Here is a 19,176-nt window from a genome sequence, read left to right on the forward strand (position 1 = left end):
AATAGAAAGAAAAAAAAAAGGTTTGACACCATAATACTATCCACACCCAACTTTCTAGTGTTGCGCGCTGCTTTAGTTTGGGCTGACATTGTTTCGTCCCTTTAGTTTCTATTCCTAGGTTACTAAAGACACTAAAACCTGATTTCCTTTTTTCTTATAGAAATGGCGCCTTATTCCTAGTAATTGGTTTCCCGGTCCCAAGTTCACACTTTTTCTTTCAAATACAAGTTCATCTACATCATAATTAGTCCCTACTACTTGAAATTATTTTGACCAAGCCTATATAATATGTCTCATCAAATCCATGCATCTTGCAACTCATCAGACATCCCTTTAGCCATCGAATAGCATCCAATCGCTCTGACTAAATTAAGTTTCTTCAACAATTGATGCTACGTCGGGATATTTGATATTAGCAAGCATCACACAACTTTTTGGACGATTTGGACCCCAAACTTCGATCATAATTTGGGTTTGGCTTAATTGCACTTTTAGTCCCCCTATTTTAGGTGAATCGTGAAAATAGTCCTCATATTTTATTTGTCCCCAGTTTTGGTCCCCAAATAAAATTTGAGTCCAAATCATGATGAGTTGTCATTTTTTAATGACGTGTCAAAAAAATGGCGACGTGATAGACGTTTATGTGGATTAAAAGCTATTATTATATTATTCCAAATTAAAAAATAAAATTTATGTTTTTAAAAGTCATTGTTATATTATTCTAAAATTTAAAACAAAAGCCAAAATTAAAAAACATTCAGCAACGGATGTGAACCCTAAAATCAAAAATCGACCACTTGTTCATCATTATCTGTTTTTATCCTCTTCTTCATCTTCTTTTTTATTCCTTTTCTTCTTCATCCACTTCTAACTTCCTCTGCAATGGTCTTTGTAATCTTCAAAACATCAAAATCATCATAAACACAAATCCATGCTTGAACATCGAATTTCTACTTTATACTTTCATGGTTGTACATAGATTGGGCTAAAGTGGTTTTGCCCACACCACCAATGCCAACTATGGGGATCACACAAATCTTATCACTATCACCATCATGTAACAGTATTTTGAATATGGCTTCTATGTCTTGATTTCTACCAAATATGTTAGATCCATGATCTAGAGAGGATGGTGAAGTTCTCCGGGAAGAGTGGTGGTGAGTTGCAATATGTTGAAGACCAAGAAGATGAAGAATACGAATGATGAAGAAGAAAAACGAAGATGAAGAAGAGGATGAAGACTTGGTCGATTTTTTATTTAGGGTTCACATGCTCTGCTGATTTGCATTGAATTATGGCTCATATGTTTTTTAATTTTGGTTTTTGTTTTAAAATTTGGAATAATATGATAATGGCTTTTAAAAACATAAATTGTATTTTTTTTTAATTTGGAATAATATAATAATAGTTTTTAATCCACATAGACGTTTGTCACGTCACTATTTTTTCTACACGTCATTAAAAAAATGACAACTCATCATGATTTGGACTCAAATTATGTTTGGGAGACCAAAACTGGAGACAAGTACAATGGGAGGACTATTTTCGTGATTCGCCTAAAATAGGGGGACCAAAAGTGCAATTAAGCCTTTGGGTTTTATGGCAGATGTCCTTGTGATTTAAGCTTTGAGACATTAGTTTCAAGAAACAAACAACGTTTTGTATCTTCCTCGTCGAAACCTTTAAGAAACACGAATCATTTTACTTTTTGGTAAAGCTGACGTCAAATCCTTTCGGCACTCTGACGAGTCGATGAGACCTTCTCTGCAGTTTTTTTTACTCGTTGTTTTGACTCTATTCTTGCTCCTAAAATTATTATTAATTATTTAATATTGAATTTTATGTTCCGCATAATTTATCAGTCGTGTCTCGGTGATTTTGTGATCTCGCCGTTTATTTAGATTCGTTCGTTGTACGTTGTCCATCTTCAGTTGCTGTTGAAAAGTCTCATTGATTTATGTGTTTGAGAAAGCGTCAAAATAAGGTAAGGGGTGAGAGAGCGTTTGAATTCATGAGTATAATATATTGTGAGATAAACGAAAAAACCGTATTTTCCAACGATTTATCCAGGACTCGCTACGTACGACAGTAGCTCTTTGAGTGATAAATTAATTAATGTGAAAATATGAGAATTATGAGATTAAAATGTTGAATAGAAATATTTATAAGGTGTTGATTGATTTAATTTCTTTAAATGTGTGATATTTAATAGTATTGTGATATTTGATTTATTTTCGTTAAATATGTTGATATTTGATATTATTGTGATATTAGATGTCGAATGAATTTGGTGCATATGTTGGATTAGATGAGTTTATGCGAGGTGATTATAAAATATGGATATATTGTATGATATAAGTTTATTTGATGATGATGATGTGTGATTAATTTGTGATAAATTTGTGTGATGAGGTATGATTATATGGATATATTGTATGTTATAAATTTGTGATAAGTTTATGTGACGAGATATGATTGATGATAGTGATGTAATAAATTTGTGATGATTTTATGTAATGGTGATGATGTGTGATCAATGATAGTAATGTTATAAATTTGTGATGAAAATATTAAAGTAACCTCATAATTTGAGATGACGGTCTTAATGAAGTATCATAGACCAACGAGGGGAGAAAATAAATATTGAGAATTTGTGAAGTGAATATTATTTTGTCATCATATAGGTAGGGTCCGACAAGCCTAGTGATTCCGGAGAAGTACAACTGAACGAGCATGATTGCGGCGATCTGCTGTTGAGCCTTAAGGCAAGATTGCTAGACCTTGGAGGTATCCGGGTGGAGAATTCCTAGGTGATTTGGATGTAGTACTCCAAATGTCTGGAGCTATCATGCAACATAAATTTATCTCGATTGTCGTGTATATGTGTCTCGGGTTGAGTTGAGGAGATCTATAAGAACATGGTCAATTTGAATTGTCCGTCCACCAGGATGGTGGCATAGTATCAGACCTCCTAATCAAGTACTTCAGAGTTAGAATGGTACCACATTGTGAAGTAGAGTCTAAGCTCATGCATAACATTGCATTGCCTTGTGATTGTTTTGTTGCGATTGATGTGTTTCAAAAGTAATAATAATTACTCTTAGATGATTTGATGCATACTATAATAAGATAATTATTTTACTTGAACGACTTTGATGTTATAATATGGTACGGTTTGCTTAAATATTTTGATATATCATAATGTGATTATGATACGATCTATTATGATTGTTTGCATGTTCTTCATACTTATATTATACAATCAACATGATTTCAAAACTCATCTCCTTCGTTGTTTGTGTTTGAATGGTTTGACCATGCGTTTGTGAAATCGCAGTTGTTACAGGTTAATGAGTTATCAAGTTCAAGTTTGGGAGAAACCCCACTCTGATAGGTGATACTGGGAATAAGGGTTGTAAAATTGTATAGATACATATATTCTCAAGCTTATTGAAATTGCACAGTTTTATAGGAAGAAAAAAGTTTAAAATGTTGTTTTTGATTTTTGAGCAATGCGATATCCTAAATTAGTTACAAAAGTTTTTATTTTCTTGGAAATTGGTTTTTATTTATCCGATGCGTATGTAATTCAAAAAACTCTAATATAAATTATTATATATGTTATTTTAGGATTTAGGATGTCACATTTGTTGCATTATTCTCTAGTGATGAATGTCTTATTAACCAACACAGTCACATTTATATGATATGAACTACACAAAAAACTTTGTTAGGATAAAAAATCCAAAAATATATAATTGCAAAAATCAAAAATATATTTAAACATTTATTAAATTATATAGCATAAAATATATAAGCAAAGACGTCGCCAAAATCTTTTGAGAACACTTCGCCAATATGATACTAGAGGCCACCTCCAACATTATTTCTTTCATTTAGTTTAAAAAATATGGATGTATGAAGTTCCTTTTTCAAAAGATGACTTCGATATTTAAAATTTAAAAATAAAAAAAATACAACGCTAAGAGTTTGTTTGATTCACATGCCAAAAACTCTATTTTAATATTTTAAAATTTAATAACTTATTTCGATTACTTGTTTTTAAAATTTGTTTTGTAAAACTATTTTTAATATTATATTTTTGAAAACTAAAAAAGCAAAACAGATAAATGGTGTTTTACTTTTTATTTTTCAGTTTTTTTAATTCTCTAGAAAAAGTGGAGTTGCCAAACAGATTTTTTTAAAAACTTATTTTTAAAAATAATTTTTTAAAATTTATTTATAAAATATTTTTCAAAAACTAAAAAGTAAAACACAATCAAACAAACGCTTAAGTTGTCATTGCAAAAGTATACCTCCTTTACTTTTCAAATAGTGACATTTTTTATTTTTCAAATGACTATTTCCTACTATACTAAAAAAAGAGTAAATTGATATATAGTTTTGAAAAGAGACTATATTTATAAATAATTTTTTTAAAAAAATTATTTAAAAATAATCTCTATCTTTAACCAGTATGATTTGTTTTATTTTTTAAAATGTTTTTGTTGCATTAAGGGATTCATAATTCCAATAGACTGGGATCAATTATTTTATTTTTATTTTTTCTAACAAAAAGTTACAGGGTTTTGTTTTGTAATTTACTTTTTAATATTAAATAATTGTTGAAAACATATAATGAAAAATTATATTTAAGATTGAGATTTAGGTTAAGTGGTTAATGAACTATAACTAAAGACGAATTATTTAAAAAAACTTTAGTTCAAATTCTAACTGAAATAACTCTTAATCAAATTTTACTTATCTCTTTAAGAAACTCTGGATTAAATTTTCATTCTCGTATATAGTTGGCAATTGTGTGATTTTAAGAATAAGATGGTTAAAGGTTGTAACACTTCTATTTTTGTTTTCCATTTCGCTCATTTTTAAATTACTACTAAAAATTAGTCAAGCTACATTATTTTAAATTATGTAGTTTATCATATCATGATATAAAATTATTTAGATACATTAATTATTTAAATATTATTAATTAAATTATAAAAATAAATAATATTATAAGTTGAAACTGAAGTTTTTAAAGTTTATTGTAATATCATGAGTATTAATCATTAAACATGATTGTGTTATATGTCATATTATTTAGAATATCACATCACTATTTTCTAAGTTAAAATTGCAATTAAACTTATTTATTATTTCCATTAAAAGTGTATATTTTTAATTAAATTAATATTTTAAAATTCATTATAGACTTCCATGAATGTTTGAGCCACTCTAAACCAAAGCATATAAAAAGGTAATCACATATTATTGTATTAGTCACTAGAGTTATAAATACGCTTGCAAGATATTAAGGAGTGTAAATACTCAATTTAGTTTCTGATTTTGTTAAGTTATATCAATTTAATTCTTCATTCTTCAAAATAATAAAATAGTGTCTAAACATATTTAAAAATTAGTCTTTGACTTTAAAAAATAATTTTATATCATAATATGATAAATTATATAATTTAAAATAATAAAATTTGAGCAATTTTTAGAAGTAATTTAAGAAATGAGCGAAAGAGAAAACAAAAATAGAAGTGTTATAACTTTTTACTGTCTTTTTATTAAAAGCACACAATTATCAACCAACTATATAAAGGAATGAAATTTTAGTATTTTTAGAGTTTATTGGAAAGATAAGTAAAGTCCGATTAAAAATTATTTCAATAATAATTCAAATTATTAACCATTTAACCTAAATCTCAATTTTAATTTTAAATTTTTATTACATGGTTTTAACAGTTATTTAACATTAAAAAGTAAATTATAAAACAAAACACCGTAAACTTTTGTTAGAAAAAATAAAAATAAAATATTTGGAATTATGAATCTCTCCATGGAACAAAAAGATTAAAAAAAAAACAAATCAAATCATGTTAGTTAAAGATAGAGATTTTATTTATAAATATAGAACTACTGTACTCATGATTTATTTCCGTAGCACCACAACAAACTCTGCGTATTCACTCTGTTCCGTTGAGAAATACATATTTGGGTTTTCAAAATATGTATAAGGGAATAGGGTTACAATCACAGACCCCAAGAGGGTCAGGTAGCAATGGATATCTTCAGAGCAACAAGTTCAAGCCGAGGACTTGGAAGGTTGCTGAGAACGTGAAGGGTACTGTTGGTGTTACCAGAAATGCCAACAAAGAAATCATAGAGCACAACCGTAAGCGTCAGATTCAACTCAAGCTCTTCATTCTTGAAGACAAGCTGATTGATCAAGGTTATACTGACTCCGAGATTGCTCACAAACTCCACGAGGCTCGAATTATTTTGGAGGCTGCGGCTGATCAAAACGATGGATCCTCCAATTTGGTGAAGTGAGTGTTTTCGATTTTTATATTTCTATGATGATTTTATCTTAACACTTTTGCTTAGTCACTTTGAATCCGGTGGTGTTCCTAACTTTATTGTTTTTGTAACTTACTAACCATTTTTTTATTTTATTTCAGATTTTGATATATTCTCAACGACTATCTATGCCAGACTGCAATTCATGCCTCAGAAATAGGTGATCACTTTGAAGACAATAAATCATGCATGTAGATTTATAAATAGAAGGGAAATCGGAGGAAGTTGTGAATGAAGTTGTTAAAATATTATACTCGATTCTTGTGAGGTTATTTTGTTTGATTTTATTAATATAATTTAGTTTATTTATTTAACATTAAAAAAATTAAGGCAATATATTATCCTAAAGAGGAAAAAAATTGCTTCATTCGTTGTATTTTATGATTGTATAGAGCAAATTTTCAATTTCAATAATACCCAATTTTTTGTTTTTATTATGTTATTTTATTCTTTTATTTTATATATTCAATATTTTTATATTTAAGTTTTGATTTTACTATAATTATGTGTGAGTAGATTTTTTTTTGTCTAGAGATTGTAGGATTTTCAATAATGAATCTCTAACCATTTATATTTCTTTATGTTATTGAATTTGTTGCGGCCTAAAATTTGAGTGTTTCTCGAATTTAATTGAGTCGCCACCCAAATTTATTTTAAAATAGTAAAAATATTGAAAAACCCTTAAAAATGTAAAAATGGTATTTGAAACCAGATTTTGAGTTCGGGAGTCGATTATGCGTAGGGAAGGTATTAGCACCCTACGAAATCCGTTAAAATATGGTTACCTTTAATTAATTGTGCAAAATTATATCAACTTAAATATATTTATTTTTCTTTATTATTAAATATGAATATAAATTATTTTTTATAAATGTGATTTTTGAGATAAAAGTGTGTTAAAAAAAAAGTGAAAAAAGAAAGTTTTTATTAGTGTGCTTGACAAGAGTGTGATCTTGCTTCTACGTATCTCCTGGTGCGATAGAGAAATCAAAGCTACGTAGTTCTTGGCAGAAAATGTGAATGCGTTGATTGCTTTTAAATAAATTGTATTTTGTTATTAAAAAAAGTTAAATTTGACGAACTTAAAAAATGGTTTGCTTGATTTGAATAATTATTTTAAAATATGAGTTTTAAGACGATCGAATTGTACATCTCGTGTCTCAAAATTCAAGGAGTAAAAAAATAGATGTCACATCTAATTTTAATCCTCTTAAGAATATTTTTTTTATTTTTAAATTGAGTTTTAAAATCAACAAAATGTTTAACTTGTGTCTTAACAACTCCAAGATTAAAATAAACACATCTAATTAATTAAATTTTAAAAAGTTGATTTTAGATCCATTTATTTATAAGAATAAATTTTAGAGCTATCAAAATATATTATTTGTATTATGTAACTCCAGGATTAAAATATGTCGTTTTTTGTTAACTTTTAATAATTTTATGATTAATTTGTTTATGATTTTTTATTTATTAATTTATTTGTGAAAATGAGATTTAGAACCACCAAGTTGTCACAATTTGTGTTCTAAAAACTCAAAGATTAAAAATATGTCACATCTAGTTAATTTTTAATGAAATATTTGTTATAATTTTATTTTTATTTTATTTTTAAGAAAACAAAAACTAAATATTAAATAAATTTAAATGATTCTTCAAAATAAAATTTGTAATAAACACGAAAATAAAACAGCATAAAGAAAAATATATGGACTTGTAACTTAATCTATTAAATAGAAAGAAAAGAAACATTTTAATACTAATTACAAATGTAATTCTTTTTTAACCTATTTTATGATTAAAAAAAATATTAACCTAACATAAAATAAATGATATTTATTGCTAGCATATTATGTTCATAATTATTTATAATAAACATGTTAATTTATGTTAAATGTAATAAATGTAGTAAATAACAGTGTAATAGAATGAAGTACTAATAATGTGTTGCATGAACAGAGTAGGAGCTAAGCATTTAACACGTGCAGTTGAATATAGACCAGCTGAAGCCTTCCGGTCAAGCCGAACTAGCGTCTAAACAAATGAGTTGTTTTGGAAAGATCTTAAGTTTCTAACCCACAACACTAAAAAACAATCCTGTCAAACAAAAATAAACCCAACTATTTCAAACTTTACCCATACAAAATTTCAGCCAAACCAACATTTATATAGAACAAAATCTCATCTTTTAACATATTTGTTTCTAAAGTTTATATCTTCTAATCATCTTATATTGTTTGAAACAAAAGAATGAGAAAATAACCTTTCCGATGCAGGTGAAGAGTGCAAGGTCACTGGTCTTTTCGTCGGTGAAAATGGATTTGAATATCCTTACAGGTATGGATCTCGTTTGTTATGAGTAAAATCTGTTTATCTAAAAACAACTCTCTCTTCTACCCTTTCCCTCCTTTGCTGATCTTTCTTTAAAAAAAATTACTTAACCGCTAATGTTTTTTGTTCACTAGATAAATAGGGTTCTGAATTTTGTATTGCTATTCAACAAAATTTAATTGGATTATACATTGTTTTTGTAACAATATGCAAGTAAAGTATGATATTAGAAAATAACTTTTTTTTCTGCCTTTTCTATGTGTTACAAGTAATTTCTTTATTAAGAATAACATAGACACAAAAATGTGTTTACAGAAAAACAAAAATGTGTTTACAGACAAACAAAAATGTGTTTTGGTGTTTCACAGGGAAGATACGTGTTGTTGTGGCTTGTGACTGACATAATTAGCTGCTTTGTATTATTGTGATTCAACTTTATAATTTATTTTGTAAAATATTATTATGGTAAAATAATTATTAAATATATTATTATTATTATTATTAAAATAATTTTTAATTATTTAGGCAAAATTGAGATATTACAGAATTCATCCCTATGAAAAACTACACTCTTAATATTTTATTTTTATTTTGTGAAATTTAATCAAAAATCACTGTTTTAATTAATTATTATAATAAAGAGAAATTGATACGTAACAAATAAATGACCACAACTTAAATGAAAGGGAAATATTTTGCTTTAGATTTGATGGAGAATTAAGATATTACTAAAGAAGAGAAAAATGAGATATTTAAATTCAAAAAATACCATGAAAATTATTGTGATTTGAAGAAATTTCATGTTAAGGATGAGAATAATATGTAGGTAAAAATATAAAAATCATTAACAACCATAAAAATCATTAACAATTATAAAGTCGACAATGTACAGATAAATCGAGAAAAAGGAAATAAACTCAATGAATGAGAACTTCAAGTATACGTTGATTTAGACTCATTCTAGAATCTCTTAATATACAACTAGCAACAAATTCGTGTTATCGCACGAGTGATACGTCATTGGTATTTTACATGTATCTCGTGTAGATTTTAAACAAAAAAGTTTATTTTATTAATCAATGATAGATATTTATTTAATATTTTTTATAGTTATCAATGTCAAATAATTGACATTTTTTTTAATATTTATCAATGATAAATATTTATCACATATTTTTTTATGTATCATTGACAAATATTTGTTCGATAATTTTTATATTTATCACTGACAACATATTATTTTGTGTATTAGAGAAAAATATTTACAAAATATTTTGCTTATATATATCAATGACAAATTTATGTCCCTTGTTTTTTTTAATAATATTTAACAATAATAAATATTTTTCACATATTTTTTTATGAATTAGTGATAAATATAATTTTTATAATTACCATTGACAATATTTATCATGTGTAATTTTTTATATTTTATGACTGACAAATATTTGTTCTAATTTTTTTTAATAGTTTTTGAAATTAAAAAAAGAAGAAAGAAAAAAAAAACCAAAACATATGTAATTTTATTGAAATTAATTTTTTTTTAATATTTATCACTGATAAATGTTTGTCCCATTTTAAAAGTGTTGAAATTGGACGAAAGAAAAATAAAAAAAATAAAAGACCAATAAATATTTATTCCGTCATTTTTTATATTTATCACTTATGTAATTTTATAGAAACTACAATTTTTATTTATAAATTTATCACTGATAAATATTTGTCCCATATTTTTTAAAAGTGTTTGAAATTGAACAAAATAAATAAATAAAAGAACAACAAATATTTATCCCATCATTTTTATGTTTATTACTTATGTAATTTTATAGAAACTACAATTTTTTTATATGTAATTACATTTTCGTCCGGTTAATGCATTTTATATATATATATATTTTTTTTTTTTTTTTTGACATCAATTATTTAGATGACAATTATATTTCATTTGTATTTTTTTTATTACCGTTTATGTACATTTTTTTCTTCAGATTTTATATGCAGTTTTATGTGGATAGTTTTTTTTTTGCAGTTTCTTGTGTGCAGGATTTTTTTAAAGTTTATTTTTATTTTTGCAGTTTTTTATATATAAAAGTTTTATTTTATTTTTTTAGTTTTCTACATGCAGTTTTTTATAGTTTTTTTTTTTGAATTAAATAACCGTTAAAGTATATTCTTTAAATAAATTTTTAAATAGACAATTGTAATTTTTATAGCACATTCTTTTTTTATATTGACAGTAGAAGTTATATGGTGGGTACGGGCAGTTGTTACATTAAAATAGGGACACAGTAGTAAATGCACTAAGCAAGTAAAGCAGCCCAAAATAAGAAAAGGGTGGCATCGAATGCGTTAGTGACCCAATTCATTTTCTAAGATTGATTTTTAGTTGTTGTGAACTTAACAGTCGTGACGATGTCAGATTTCACAGTTGAGTCGTTCACGGTGGAAAGTAACGACGGAGTGAAGCTTCATACAAGGTTGTTCAAGCCTGCTCCAGGAATAGATGTTTGTAATTTTTATAGCACATTCTTTTTTTATATTGACAGTAGAAGTTATATGGTGGGTACGGGCAGTTGTTACATTAAAATAGGGACACAGTAGTAAATGCACTAAGCAAGTAAAGCAGCCCAAAATAAGAAAAGGGTGGCATCGAATGCGTTAGTGACCCAATTCATTTTCTAAGATTGATTTTTAGTTGTTGTGAACTTAACAGTCGTGACGATGTCAGATTTCACAGTTGAGTCGTTCACGGTGGAAAGTAACGACGGAGTGAAGCTTCATACAAGGTTGTTCAAGCCTGCTCCAGGAATAGATGTTAAAGATGACAAGTTAGGGATCGTTTTGGTTCACCCATACTCCGTTTTGGGTGGTTCACAGGGTCTCCTCAAAGGTATCGCTTCTCTTTTAGCTTCAAATGGTTATAACGCCGTCACTTTTGACATGAGAGGCGTTGGTAAGTCCACTGGTAGGCCTTCTCTCACCGGCTTCTCTGAAGTTAAAGATGTTATCGCCGTCTCCAATTTCCTCTCTCACTCTCTCTCCCTTCAAACCATTTTGCTCGTTGGTTCTTCTGCAGGTAAATTCTTTGCTTTCTTATCTCTATTCTCAGATCTCTCACTTTTAATTCCCGAATTTCTTACTTTGATTATCAAAGTTTGGAGTTACTTATTTAAACATAATTGTCCAGAAACATAGTTCAGTCCAATAAAGGGATAAATAATTGAGAGAAATATTAATCGTGAAGTTCTTGATAATAATAATAAGAATAATATTATACAATTAAGATATGATACACATTTATAGAGTGCTCTTACTGTAGCTAACATTACCGATAACCAACTTCCACCTGATCATAACTCACTTCTAACTAGGTTAAACCGATTCTAACTAATCTCTAACAATAACAATAATAGTCGCATATAAATAATAATGTTGGATATCTTTAATTCATTGTTATATATATGTGCCTTCAGCTATTTTATTTGGATTAATTATTAATCAGATTGAAAGTATAATGATAATGAATCACATTTGAAGTATTTTTTGTGTTTATAATTATAAAACAGGTGCTCCTATAGCAGGGTCTGCTGTTGATCAGATTGAACAGGTGATTGGGTATGTGAGCATAGGTTATCCATTTGGTATTACGGCGTCAATCCTTTTTGGAAGGCACAATAAAGCCATCCTAAAGTCTCCAAAACCAAAACTATTTATTATGGGAACACAGGATGGATTCACAAGTGTAAAGCAGCTCAAAAACAAGCTTAACTCTGCAGCTGGACGCGCCGAAACACATCTTATAGATGGGGTAGGACATTTCCAAATGGAAGGGCCTGCTTATGATGCTTATATGGTTGATCTCATCATTAAATTTATTCAATCATTGTAAAACTCAATTTTTGAGTGTGAATTGTGTTTGATACTTGGATTAGTTTGTGTATATAATCTGACTTACCAAGTTTACAGATTAGCCTCTTGATTTGTATCCTTTAGGCAACATTCTAAAAATATTACAATTGACACAGTAAGTATTTATGGTGCTGGTTGGATAATGAGAGAGGATGATTACATTACATGCATAAAAACTGTGTTTTTCAAGTTTAATTTACAACTTATTACATATCTCATGTTCCACTAGATTTTGCCTTTACGCTACATAATAGTTAAAAGCTTGCATTTGCATATTACAATGGATATGTGTGATTGCCAATGGAGCACTGGTCTCTTTTGGTGGTAATTTATCACTGTTTGAATCAAAATGGAAAGAGAATCGTAGGAACAAATAGTGTTATTATATTCTATCTAAACCATCATTGTTTGTTGGGGTTGAACCAGATAAATATCAAATTAGTCCATAAGAGGGGGTTCCTCAATCCTTTTTGTACTACAACTTCCTTTGTTTTGAAAACCATTGTTATGACAAAATAGGAGAAAGTGGGATCAGGATAGTGGCACTATACAAGCACCTTTTCGACCTGCTATGATTCCATCCCATCAAATATTCACCTCATAGTATAGACATGTATGTACCCAAATCTAACTCTAATGAGATTATTATAATTTATTTATTTTGATGCACTCCTAACTACCTCGACTACAAGGGTATGTATCTGTGTGGAGTCTCAATATCAGCAGATATCTATGAATGTTGAGGATTTTACTATCAATGTCCTACAATGGAGCTGACTCTGACTGAGTTTAGAGAAATTATTACACCGGGGCTGCTGCTTCAACTTCAACTAGAGATATAAGTCTTCAAGCACATGTCAGCATTTTTTTTATTTGGCTGGTTAATATGGTAGTATTAGAAACAATTGACCTTCTTCTATACAGGTTGTCTTATGCTCAGTGCTATGGTGGACATCAATTTGGTATGTGGGCTGGGCAGTTGGGTGATGGCAGGGCAATTTCGCTTGGGGAGATACTGAATTCAAAGTCTGAAAGGTGGGAGCTGCATCTTAAAGGTGCTGGGAAGACTCCTTACGGTTGGTTTGCTGATAGCCTTGCAGTGCTACGTAGCAGTATCAGGGAGTTCCTTTGCAGTGAAGCAATGCATCACCTGGGGATACCAACTACTCGTGCTCTTTGTCTTGTGACCACTGGAAAGTTGGTCACTCTAGACATGTTCTATGAGTATGCTCATTGAACTTCCACTAATGTGGCTCTTTCAAATACATGCATCCAGAGGTAATGAGGACCTGAATATTGTTTGTGGTTTGGCGGACTATACTATTAAGCACCATTTTCCTTGAGATGACAATATAATCCGCACCCGCGGCGTGTACCTTCTTGAAACCGTTTTGATTTAGGCGGAGAAAATCCGCTTTGATTGGGTGCGGGTGCAAATTTTTCCTAGAATTAAAATTCGGGTGCGTGACGGGTCGGGTGTGGTGATATCAACCCACACCCGCATCCGCCCCGCATAAGTTTCTTGCTAGTGGTATATTAAAAGATTCTCGAACGAGTCTAAATCAACATATACTTGAAGTTCTCATTCATTGAATATATCTCTTTTTACTCGGTTCATTAAATATATTCTTGACATCTCGTACGTTGGTATTGTACTCCAATATGAAGAGGTGTTAATAAGACAACAAGTACACGATGTTATCGCATATTAAAAATGATATTTTCCGCAACAACTTTATTATAAGTATCAATCTCTCTTTACTATAATAATTAACTAAAACAATTATTTTTGATTAAATTTCACAATAAAAATAAAATATTAAGAGTGTAGTTTTCCACATGGATGAATTCAATAACATAAAGAAATATAAATGGTTAGAGATTCATTATTAAAAATCCTACAATCTCTAGACAAGAAAAATCTATTCACACATGATTATAGTAAAATCAAAACTTAAATATAAAAATGTTGAAAATATAAAATAAAAGAATAAAATAACATAATAAAAACAGAAAATTGGGTATTATTGAAATTGGAAATTTGCTATATACAATCATAAAATAAAACAAAACGAATGAAGCAATTTTTTTCCTCTTTAGGATAATGTATTGCCTTTAATGTTAAATAAATAAATAAATTAAATTATATTAATGAAATCAAACAAAAAATGTGATATAATATTTTAACAACTTCATTCACAACTTCCTCCGATTTCCCTTCTATTTATAAATCTACATGCATGATCTATATTGTCTTCAAAGTCACCTATTTCTGTGGCATCAATTGCAGTCTGGCATAGATAGTCGTTGAGAATATATCAAAATCTGAAATAAAATAAAAAAATGGTTAGTAAGTTACAAAAACAATAAAGTTAGGAACACCACCGGATTCAAAGTGACTAAGCAACAAGTGTTAAGATAAAATCATCATACAAATATAAAAATCGAAAACACTCACTTCACCAAATTGGAGGATCCATCGTTTTGATCAGCCGCAGCCTCCAAAATAATTCGAGACTCCTGGAGTTTGTGAGCAATCTCGGAGTCAGTATAACCTTGATCAATCAGCTTGTCTTCAAGAATGAAGAGCTTGAGCTGAATCTGACGCTTACGGTTGTGCTCTATGATTTCTTTGTTGGCATTTCTGGTAACACCAACAGTATCCTTCACGTTCTCAGCAACCTTCCAAGTCTTCGGCTTGAACTTGTTGCTCTGAAGATATCCATTGCTACCTGACCCTCTTGGGGTCTGTGATTGTAACCCTATTCCCTTATACATATTTTGAAAACCGAAATATGTATTTCTGAACGGAACAGAGTGAATACGCAGAGTTTGTTGTGGTGCTACGGAAATAAATCATGAGTAGAGTAGTTCTATATTTATAAATAATTTTCCAAAAAAGATTATCTAAATAAAATCTCTATCTTTAACTAACATGATTTGATTTGTTTTTTTTTAATGTTTTTGTTCCATGGAGAGATTCATAATTCCAAATTTTTTATTTTTATTTTTTCTAACAAAAGTTTACGGTGTTTTGTTTTATAATTTACTTTTTAATATTAAATAACTGTTAAAACCATGTAATAAAAATTTAAAATTAAGATTGAGATTTAGGTTAAATGATTAATAATTTGAATTATAATTAAAGATGAATTATATGAAAAAAACTTTAATTTAAATATTGACTGAAATAATTCTTAATTCTTTACTTATCTCTCAAACAAACTCTAAAGTTTAAAATTTTATTCCTTTATATAGTTGGTAATTGTGTGGTTTTAAAAGAAATGATTAAATATTATATTATAATATACTTGAATGTAATAACTGCCCGTTACATTATTACTTGCGATAAATATACTTGTTTAATTGCTTGGTTTATGGAAAGGTTTGTTTAGGACATTAATTTATGTCACCAAAGTATTATGTATTAAGCCGGTTTGCTTAAGATTTGAAAAATAAAATATTTTATATTTTTTAAAATGATTTTTATGAAAATTTATTTAAAAATAGTATAAATTTTTTAGGTTTATTTATTACCAATTAAAAATAATAATTTAGATATTTATTATTAAAGATTTTAATATAATAAAAATCATATTTTTTTATAAATGTAACTTTTAAAAATGATTTTTATAAAGAGTTTTTCAAAATAATTGTTTATTTTAATTATTTTTTAAAATTTCACTATTCAAAAAAAATAATAGAAAATAGATGAAATACTTAAAGTCATATTTTACAATAAGTTTTTTAAATCAATTTTTCTTTTAAAATTTTATTTTTAAAAATATTATAAAAATCATTTTTAATTTTTTTAAAATAATATAAAATACCATATATGTGTTCTTTAAAAAAGGTCAAATTTCTTGCTCTTTGACAAAAAACTATGGAAAGTATAGTGGTGAAATGAACCATTCACTTTAAATTTTTATTTTTTGCAAAAGTATGTCCGTGAAAATATCATTTTCCATTTGTTTAATTGCTTCATAACTTGATGATATTGATTATATGATAATAGTGTGGTGAAATGTTAACCATTATCATATGTTTAGTTTATGGTTAATAATAATCCTGATTGAATTAAAAGATAATGGTTGTTGCGGTAGACTCTTCGTAGTATGATTTACACAGGAAAAGATTTACGTACACTTGTTTAGTGCATTTACTACTGTGTTCCTATTTTAATGTAGTAACTGCCTGTTATACATATATAATTTTTAATATTAATATAATAACATAAATTATTAAGTGGGAGCCACTTTGCTACATCATAAAAAAAAAAGTCATTGATTTTTTAACTCTTAAAGATTATATTAAATCCCACAATTTTAATTTATATATTAATATGTTATTTATATTTAATTTTATTATAATTTAAAATATTAATTTAATTTTAATTCAAAATAAAATTGAACATAAACTTTTATAACAATAATACAAATTAATATTAAATATATGACACAAATAATTAAAAGTAATAAAAGTAAATAATAAATTTGAATTTTCCATCTTTTAAGATGTTGATAATTTAAATCATAAAAGTAAAATTAGGATGTTGATAATTTAAATAATATAAACTTAAAGAGAAAAAATTGTGTAATAAAAATTGTGAAAGAAAAATTGAGAATAAAAAAAATAAATTGTTTCAATTAATAATAAAAATAAAAGACTGCAAAAATAAAATCAGGTAAAAATATTCTGCACAAAAAGACTGCAAACAAAATTAAAATACGTAAATCTGCATATAAAATCAGGAAGAAAAAAAGCGCACATAAATATTTAATAGTGGGATAAATATTTAATAGTGATAAATATAAAAAAATTATAGTTTTAGTAAAATTACATAAGTGATAAATATAAAAAATGATGGAATAAATATTTGTTGGTCTTTTATTTTTTATTTCTTTCTTCTTTGTTCCAATTTTAAGAACTACTAAAAAATATAGAATAAATATTTGTCAATAATAAATATAAAAAATTACATATGACAAACATTGTCAAGGATAAATATAAAAATTACAGTACATATATTTGCCATTTAATATATAAAAAATATGTGACAAATATTTATTATTGATAAATATAAATAAATAAAAGGACATATATTTGTCATTGATAAATATAAATAAAATATTTGATAAATATTTTTCCTAATACACATAAAACAATATGTTGCCAACAATAAATATAAAAATTAGAGAACAAATATTTGCCGCTATTTATCACTTATGTAATTAGTGAAAAATATGGTATCTTTGACATTAATAAATATAAAAATATTGGATAAATATTTATTATTGATAAATAAAATAAATTTTTTGTTTAAAATTTACACGAGATACGTGTAAAATATTAACGACGTATCACTCGTGCCATAACACAGGTTTTTTGCAAGTTGTATATTAAAATGTTCTTGAAATTATATTCTAAATCAACATATACTTAAGGTTCTCAGTTCATTGAATTTATCACTTTTTAGTCGGTTTATTTGTACCTTGTGGATTCTATGGTAGAATTTTACACCTACATATTATTCTCATCCTTAACTTTAAAAGTCTTTGAAACACAATCATTTTCATGGTATTCTTTGAATTTAAATATTTTCTTTTTCTCTTCTTTATCAGTAATATCTTAATTCTCAGTCAAATTTAAAGTAAAAGATTTCTCTTTCATTTAAGTTCTGATCACTTATTTTTTGTTTGGATTTGTTCATGCTTAAGAACATGAAGTTGACCACCTCTAGATGATGATCTATTTGGGTTGGGTCCTTGACATCTCATACGCTCGTATTCGAATATGAATGGATGTTAATAGGACACCAAATGTATGGTATTATCGCGTAGTAAAAATTATCGTTCCCACAACGACTTTATTATGACTATCAATCTCTCTTTACTATAATGATTAACAAAAAGGATGATTTTTAATTAAATTTCACAATAAAAATAAAGTATTTGAATTGTAATTTTTGATAGTGATAGATACAATAACATAAAGAAATAAAAATTGTTAGAGATCCATCATTGGAAATCCTACAATTCCTAGACAAGAAAAATATACTCACACATGATCATAATAAAATTAAAACTTAAATATAAAAACATTGGAAATATAAAATAACAAAATAGAATAACAAAATAAAAATAGAAAATTGGATATTATTGAAACTAGAAATTTGCTAAAAAAATTACAATAACAAAAGCAAGAGTAACAAGAGATTGTGAGTAGAAATGTGTTTAAAGTGAGTATTTTCTTCCTTTTTATAGCTGATGTGCCTCATGGGCTTTAATTATAAGAAACCATTAGAATTTCACAAAAGAAAAATGGTTCAGAAATTGACCAGATTACAATTGTAACGGCCATTACGGCCACACATTAATTCTTGTCGCCTTGGCGTGGAAAATTCTCACTTTTCTCGTTCAACTGTAAATCTTGCTGTAACTTGTTTTTCTTCCATCTTCTTGATTAGGATGGACCATGACTACACCACTTAACCTCATGGCTCTTTGCACCAAGAATCTTCAATTATTCCTTCACTTCTCTTTGCAACCAAAATAAAACAAAAATGTAGTG

The 19,176-nt window shown here is 27.4% G+C and overlaps 3 protein-coding genes across 3 annotated transcripts; 2 read left to right on the top strand and 1 right to left on the bottom strand.

The window, feature by feature from the left end:
* Nucleotides 1–5,943: 5,943 nt before the first annotated feature.
* Nucleotides 5,944–6,779, top strand: LOC101497521 (uncharacterized). The gene is made up of 2 exons (XM_004497344.4): nucleotides 5,944–6,335; nucleotides 6,468–6,779. Exons 1-2 carry the CDS (start codon nucleotides 6,016–6,018, stop codon nucleotides 6,472–6,474), a joined length of 327 nt encoding a protein of 108 aa, XP_004497401.1. The 5' UTR covers nucleotides 5,944–6,015; the 3' UTR covers nucleotides 6,475–6,779.
* A 4,542-nt stretch (nucleotides 6,780–11,321) lies between these two features.
* On the top strand, nucleotides 11,322–12,770 carry LOC101497857 (uncharacterized). The gene is made up of 2 exons (XM_004497345.4): nucleotides 11,322–11,773; nucleotides 12,264–12,770. The coding sequence occupies exons 1-2, from the start codon at nucleotides 11,419–11,421 to the stop codon at nucleotides 12,584–12,586; spliced, it is 678 nt and encodes a 225-aa protein (XP_004497402.1). The 5' UTR covers nucleotides 11,322–11,418; the 3' UTR covers nucleotides 12,587–12,770.
* Nucleotides 12,771–14,612: 1,842 nt separating this feature from the next.
* LOC101498171 (uncharacterized) lies at nucleotides 14,613–15,476 on the bottom strand. The gene is made up of 2 exons (XM_004497346.4): nucleotides 15,065–15,476; nucleotides 14,613–14,931 (listed from the first exon to the last, which is right to left on the bottom strand). The coding sequence occupies exons 1-2, from the start codon at nucleotides 15,382–15,384 to the stop codon at nucleotides 14,925–14,927; spliced, it is 327 nt and encodes a 108-aa protein (XP_004497403.1). The 5' UTR covers nucleotides 15,385–15,476; the 3' UTR covers nucleotides 14,613–14,924.
* Nucleotides 15,477–19,176: the final 3,700 nt, after the last annotated feature.

Source organism: Cicer arietinum, chromosome 4 (assembly GCF_000331145.2).
Source record: "Cicer arietinum cultivar CDC Frontier isolate Library 1 chromosome 4, Cicar.CDCFrontier_v2.0, whole genome shotgun sequence".
Taxonomy (NCBI): Eukaryota; Viridiplantae; Streptophyta; class Magnoliopsida; order Fabales; family Fabaceae; genus Cicer; species Cicer arietinum.